The sequence below is a fragment of the Salpingoeca rosetta genome, assembly GCF_000188695.1.
Source record: "Salpingoeca rosetta unplaced genomic scaffold supercont1.14, whole genome shotgun sequence".
Lineage (NCBI taxonomy): Eukaryota > Choanoflagellata > Craspedida > Salpingoecidae > Salpingoeca > Salpingoeca rosetta.
This window is the reverse complement of record NW_004754920.1, coordinates 1,336,786-1,343,560: the sequence shown is the minus strand read 5'-3', so window position 1 is coordinate 1,343,560 and position 6,775 is coordinate 1,336,786. Positions and strand designations below refer to the sequence as shown.

Below are 6,775 nucleotides of genomic sequence, written 5' to 3'. Positions count from 1 at the left end.
TCTTCTCGCCAGAGTGTTTGTTATGCGTGAGTATGTGTGAGTATGTGTGTGTGTGTGTGTGTGCATTGCATTAGAGAGAGAGAAACAAAGATAAAACACACACGAGGGTCAAAGCAAACCAGACACTGGGAGTGGCAGACAAAACCCCGCCAAAGCAAACCAGACACCGGGAGTGCCTGACATGACACGTGCGTGCTGATAGACAAAACCCGTGTACAATACCCCAACCTCTCTCTCTCTCTCTCACACACACACACAATCAGCCAAGGCAACGGCGCGGGCCAGGTGTGCACGTACGCGCTTGAGCTCGAGTTCGACGTTGAGGAGAGCAATCTTCGGGTTCTCGTAGTGCTTGGGCTGCATCTCAAAGCCAGCGTAGCTGAATGTCTTCTTGAACGCAACGCCAGCAACAAGCTGCGAATCCTGTGGGCCGAAAAAGATGGAGGAGGGAAACAGCCATAGACACACGCAAGCGAAACACACACACACACACCAAGATGTGTGAGTTTGGGTAAGAGCGGGAGTGATTCAGTGAGTGAGTGGGAGTGGAAGGAGGGGGGCGTTGTGCGGGGAGAAAGAGGCTTCGGAGCGGCCTTGTGCTCCAACATCTTCACCGATGATTGCACAGCCAGTGGCACACAAGACACACACACACACACACACACACACACACACACACACACACACACACGAGCAAGTGCTAACCTCGAGGGCGCCGCCCTGGACCTTCTTGATGCCAATCATGTTGAGCGGGAGGAGGTCATCAAGCAGCATCACGGCGTCCACAACAAGGTTGCTGAAAAACGACTTCTGCCGCGCAACCAGCTGCACCCCACGACAACACACACACACACACACACACACACACACGCACGCACGCACACGTGTACACAATACAAAACAAGAAGTACAGCAACAAAGGTCATGATAGCGAGTTGGGAGGAGATGGTGTCGATGAGCAACAGGACATGGGTGTTGGTTGAGCAAACCATGCATGCAACCAACTGTAGAGAGCATCATTCTGCACGCGATGCCGGGTTGGTCATGTGGCAATTGTGCCGCCACTGGGCGCACCTTTGAGCTGAGGGAGGTGGCGGCGCACTTCTCGAGCATGCTGCGCAGCTCATCCTTGTCACCCTTGTTCACCGTCACAGCCATCTGCACCGCACGCACCACAACAACGAAAGCAGAATAACACACACACACACATGTATCATGCACGGTGGTGCGCGCATCACAACAAAGACAGGTGGTACATGAGCGCGAGAGAGTGTGTGTGGTGTGAGAGAACGTGAGAGCGAATGCGTGCGAGCACGAAACTGGAGGCGTGTTCGCGACTCCTCTGTCGACGCACACACACACACACACACACACACACACACACACACACACACACACACACACAAGAGAGAGAGAGAGAGCGGACGCACCTCGCGGATGTACTTGAGGGCGAGTGCAGTTGCCTGGCGGTAGCTGCGGATGATGACCTGAGCGTGCACGCCGTCCTCAATGAAGGGCTTGGCCTGCTTCAGGAACTCTGATGCCAGCAGCACAACGCTGGTGGTGCCATCGCCAACCTAGGTAAACAAGCACGAGCACGAGGGTGAGAAGGACGAGAACAAGGAAAAACACGACACGACGGCCGAAAGGTGAAAGATTGGTTGTGTCGTCGTTGTGTTGACTGATGAGTCTGCCTCGTGCACCCGATCACACACCACCGAGCACTTGGTTGATGCGCGAAGAGAAACGTTCATTGCACACATCGCCTTGACCACACGCTTGCGCCCATTCTGCACTATTCCACTCCCCACCCCTCACACCGAACTTTGCCACCCATAAACACACACACACACACACACACACACACACACACACACACACAAACACACACACACACATCACATGACACACCTCGGCGTCCTGGGACTTTGCAATCTCGGTCAGGGTGCGAGCAGCAGGGTGAACAATGTCCAGCAGCTTCATGATGGTGGCACCATCATTTGAGATGGTGGCGAGGCTGTCATCGCACAGCACAGCGATGCATGAAAAATACAGGGCGTGAGCCGCGATCCCGCAAAAACAGACAAGGCACATCATGCTGTCATTGGCACGCCCCTGCCATCGGGCAACAACAGGTCGTACTATCCGCTTTAGACATCACAACCACACACACACACACTCAATCGCATACACAGACGCAAAGACGCCACGCGGATGTAGTTTGTACCCGTTGTGGTTGATGATGAGCTTGTCCATGCCACGGGGCCCGAGGGTGGTGCGCACGGCGTCGGCGATGACCTTGCATGCGTGATCGCAGTGTATTGGGGGGGGGGGAACGAAGGAACGAAAGTGGTGGCCAGTGAGCGTGGCATGGCATGGTGGGACAGGGTTCTGTTGAAAGGACCTCGTGTTGACGACCATCACTGGGTGCGAGACGCAGGCAACGACGGCAACCATGTGCCATCACATGGCGCGTGTGCTGGTATGCTATTGTGTGTTGTGCCTCACCTCGCAAGCGTTGATGTTGCTGATGAGTTGGCCACGGCCCTGGCTCGTGTCGGTGCCCTCCCGGAGCAGGATGATGCCCGGTTGCTGCACAGATCAACCGAAGCAAAGGTGAGCGATGTGAGCGATGTGAGCGATGTGTGCGTATGAGGGAGTTGTTGTACACCAGTGAGCGACATGTGGTGAACGAACAACGTCAGTTGGATGATAACGATGCCACGCAGGATACACGGATCCCTCTTTCCACACAAACCTACACAGCACACACAGCATGCACACAGTACACAACACAGAAACGCACCATGAGGGGGCCCTTGTATCCGCGTTCGTGCTGTGCCATGGTGTCTGTCGTTCAGAAGTCGAACAAGAAGAAGAAGAAGAAGAAGGTCGGTCGTCTGTGGTGGTGTTTGTTGGCGGTGGCTGGTTGTTGAGAGCAAAGCGAGCAGCAGATGTGAGGTGGAACGACTCGTGGTGTTGGGAGGTCCAAAAACAGACAGTTCGAGTTGCCAACAATTTTTATTTTTTTATTCTTCCCGCTCCCCCAGCGAAATCTACGCCTCGTGGCAGTGTTCCATGTGGTTAACGGCGCATTAGTGCGAGGAATCGCAGTTATCCACCGAAGAAAACCGGCCCTAACCTCAGGATGCGCATGCTGCATCTTTCCTGCATGAGTAGCAGTAAGACACAGCACAAAAGGTAGCTACACAAAACAGAGCAGCAGTTGGTTGTTGTTGGTTGTTGTTGCTGCCACGAACGAACCAACAGCCAGCCAGCCATCATATCCATCCATCGTTGCGCATCTACGCCCACGACGACGACGAAGCCACACACACAACACACACTGAGTCCTGCGTTTGCTTCTGTCTGCCTACCTCTTCATCTCTGTGTCAGTGTGACGTCCACAGCGCACAGCACACGCCCAGAGCAACACGCTGCACAGCCCCCGTGCACAGTAACAGCAACAGAAACACCAGCAAACCCCCCAACAAGCACAACAAATATGATGTCCATCAAGGCATTGCGAAGCGCTGTTTCGGCGAGCGTTCGCGTGGGCACTGTCGCCCGTGCGCAGCAGGCCCGGGTTGCTTTCCCCCTCATCTCCACAGCCAGGAAGTACCACGAGAATGTGAGCCATCGCCGCCATTGCAACTCGCTTGGGTTTTATCGAACGAGCTCTCTCGTGCGCCCGTGTGTGTGCGTGCGTGTTGTGTGTGTGTGTGTGCGTGCGTGCGTGCGTGTGTGTATTCAACATAGCACTCGAAACTCCAAGCTTGTACCCATGCACGCGTGTGTTTTTTTTGATGTGGATGTGTGTGTGTGCACCTGCGCATCTGCAAGCACTTGCTTGTTTTTCTTTTTCCGTGTCTTTGCTCACAATGCGTTGAACCATGTTTCGCTTTCGCCATTGTTCTTGCAACAACAGGTGCTTGACCATTACGAGAACCCCCGCAACGTGGGATCGCTGGACAAGTCCAAGAAGACTGTCGGTACCGGCGTTGTTGGCGCACCAGCCTGCGGCGACGTCATGAAGCTTCAGGTGAGCAGAATGAGCTGCGTGTTGACCATTGGGAGAGAAGAGAATAGGAATGCGCGAGAAGCGAAACTGTGCACGCCATCATCACCCTTGTTGCTGACACGCACACACGCTGCTTCCCCACGCACGCTGTCGTTTCCGCTCCACGGCAGATTGAGGTGGATGATGAGGGGCGCATTGTGGAGGCTAAGTTCAAGACGTTTGGCTGCGGCTCCGCCATTGCTTCCAGCTCCCTGGCCACAGTCATGCTCAAGGGCAAGACGGTGCGTTTTGATGTGTGTGTGAGCGTGTGTGAGCGTGCGATTTAAATATGTGCGTGCGTGTCTGTGTCTGTATCTGTGTGTACGGTGGCCATTTGGAGCACCTTGGGTGTCATGAGCAAGATGTCCGTGTCATTATGCAATTTCAGCACCGAAGTCACACCACATGCACGTCACCCCTACACCACATCGGTGGCACTCTCTCTCTGTGTGTGCGTGCAGCTGGATGAGGCCATGTCCATCAAGAACACAGACCTCGCTAAGGAGCTGCGGCTACCCCCCGTCAAGCTGCACTGCTCGAGTGAGTCGTCCAACCTACAGCATGCAATGTTGTTTTTGGTTTCTGGACGTGGTTTTTGGCTGTGCCTTTTTTTCACCATCATTTCCCTGGCGTCACATCTACGCATCCTTTTTGCGGTGCACCCCTCCTCACCTCCTAGTGTTGTGTCTCTGCGCCAATCACCACCACCACCACCACCATTGCAGTGCTTGCTGAGGATGCCATCCATGCGGCCATCAAGGATTACACCACCAAGAACGAGGCCCAAGCCACCACAGCCTGATCATCATTCTGTGCAATTTTTACATATTCCCGTCTCTTCTTTTTGCTGTCGCTGACAGCACCTTCCATTTTCCTCCACCACACACACCACCACCACCAACAACACACCCTACCTTGTTCATCATCGACAATGTTCCGCTGGGGTCGCAAGCCAGCCTCCACCGGCGCTGCCTCTGGTGGTGGCAGTGGCAGCACCCGTGAGATCAACCAGGCCACACAGCGCAAGTTTGCGCGTGGCGTTGACTGCAACAGTGAGTTGTTCCCCAACCTCCTCCTTCTTCTTCGCCATGTTTGTGTTTGATGTTTGATGTCTGTGTCCTCTTGTGTTCATTGGGTGCTGTTGTGCAGCACAGCATTCGAGCATCCAGCCTGGCCTTTGCCCGTTGCTCCTTGCTATCCTCTCTTCCTTGCCCCCCCCCCCTTCTTCTTACCGTGTTGTTCGTACGGGCTTCCAATCTAATTGCAAACAAGTACAAACCTCCGCTTCAATAGCGAAAGGCAGTGCACGCACGCAAAGCACACGAACATGCCGACGGTCGCGTGCATATCAGGGTGTGCCGTTGCTGCCGCTCTGCTACGCGCATGCTCACCGTGCCTGCCTTCTGCGTTGTGTCGTGTGCGTGTTGCGTCGCTGATCGGCCAGTGAAAATCCTCATCAGGGGGGAGCGCAAGACAGGCAAGAGCTCCCTCCTCGCACGCCTGCAGAACAAACCCGCCCCACGCGAGTACAAGCAGACGCCCCAAATCGACGTACGTGCCTGTATGTGTGTGTGTGTGACTGTGTGTGTATGTATGTAACTGTGTGCGTGACTGTGTATGTATGTAACTGTGTGTGTGTGTGTGTATGTGTATGTAACTGTCTCTCTCTCTCTCTCTCTCTGTGTCCGCACCACAAGGGAAGCTGGCACCCTCAGTACTGCTTGTCTTACAGCTGTTGCCCGTCGCTTGCGTTGGCCCTTTCTTCCTCTTTCTCAAGGTGGCGAACATCTCGTGGAAGTACAAGTCCTCGCCTGGCATCGTCAAGGTGCGATGGGACTGGTGCATCGTGCAACGCAATCTCTGCTTGCCATAACAGAATGGGTTCTCGCCAACTCAATTAACGCTGGTGCTTGCTTGTGTCGGTGATGCAGGTTGAGTTGTGGGACGTCGTTGACCAAGGCATCCCATCGTCCGTGGCCCTTCCAACTGGCCAGGTTGGTGTCTGTGTGTGTGTGTGTGTGTGTGTGTGTGTGTGTGTGTGTGTGTGTGTGTGTGAGAGAGAGAGAGAGTGTGTGTGTGTGTGTGTGTGTGTCTGTCTGTCTGGTTGGTGTCTGTCTGTCTGTGTGTGTGTGTGTCTGTCTGTCTGTCTGTGGGACATTACATGCTTTGCCAGCATGCAACGTTCCTCCACTCCACTGACACCCGTATGCTCTTGCGTGTGCGTGCTCTGGTGTTAGGTGGCGCCGTGTCTGGACGCGTCGTTCATTGCAGACATTTACAAAGGTACGTGTGCATGGCTCTCAGACTGTGTACGCAACAACTGCAAATCCCGCTGCCTCCTTGCCACATGGCTTGCGTTTATATATTTCCCCTGTATCATGGTGCGTGCGCATATGTGTGTGTGTGTACAGGTGTGCATGGTGTCATCTTCGTGTTTGATGTGGCCAAGAACTGGACGTTCAAGTATGTCGAGCGGGAAATCCTCAGCGTCCCGCCCTCCATTCCCGTTCTCATCCTGGTGAGTATGCCGCCATGTGTGCACGTGTGCAGTGTGTGTGTGTATGTGTGTGTGTGTGTGTGTGCACGTGTGTGTGTGCTGCTCAGCGTTGCTCAATCACCTGCACGTTAACGTTGCCTCTCACCGCATACACGTTATCGTCCTTTGTATCTGCGCGCGTGCAGGCCAACTTCCAAGACGCGGCGACGCCGACGAGC

General features: G+C 54.5%; 3 protein-coding genes across 3 annotated transcripts in view; 2 read left to right on the top strand and 1 right to left on the bottom strand.

The window, feature by feature from the left end:
* PTSG_06393 (chaperonin subunit 1) overlaps positions 1-2,845 on the bottom strand; it is a gene marked incomplete at both ends in the record, with an annotated part of 5,477 nt that extends 2,632 nt beyond the window's left edge. The window contains 8 exons of the mRNA XM_004993225.1: positions 298-423; positions 706-825; positions 1,075-1,158; positions 1,431-1,577; positions 1,912-2,017; positions 2,228-2,298; positions 2,509-2,592; positions 2,807-2,845. Of these exons, the coding sequence (XP_004993282.1) occupies positions 298-423; positions 706-825; positions 1,075-1,158; positions 1,431-1,577; positions 1,912-2,017; positions 2,228-2,298; positions 2,509-2,592; positions 2,807-2,845 (777 nt within the window). The remainder of the gene's footprint in view (positions 1-297; positions 424-705; positions 826-1,074; positions 1,159-1,430; positions 1,578-1,911; positions 2,018-2,227; positions 2,299-2,508; positions 2,593-2,806) is intronic.
* A 660-nt stretch (positions 2,846-3,505) lies between these two features.
* On the top strand, positions 3,506-4,862 carry PTSG_12440 (iron-sulfur cluster assembly enzyme ISCU; the record flags this gene model as incomplete). Its single annotated transcript, XM_004993224.1, has 5 exons — positions 3,506-3,631; positions 3,929-4,042; positions 4,192-4,302; positions 4,522-4,600; positions 4,786-4,862. 5 exons carry the CDS (start codon positions 3,506-3,508, stop codon positions 4,860-4,862), a joined length of 507 nt encoding a protein of 168 aa, XP_004993281.1.
* Positions 4,863-4,991: 129 nt separating this feature from the next.
* PTSG_12439 (uncharacterized protein) overlaps positions 4,992-6,775 on the top strand; it is a gene marked incomplete at both ends in the record, with an annotated part of 6,461 nt that continues 4,677 nt past the window's right edge. Inside the window, 6 exons of the mRNA XM_004993223.1 lie at positions 4,992-5,112; positions 5,505-5,611; positions 5,838-5,885; positions 5,992-6,054; positions 6,298-6,343; positions 6,472-6,582. Of these exons, the coding sequence (XP_004993280.1) occupies positions 4,992-5,112; positions 5,505-5,611; positions 5,838-5,885; positions 5,992-6,054; positions 6,298-6,343; positions 6,472-6,582 (496 nt within the window). The remainder of the gene's footprint in view (positions 5,113-5,504; positions 5,612-5,837; positions 5,886-5,991; positions 6,055-6,297; positions 6,344-6,471; positions 6,583-6,775) is intronic.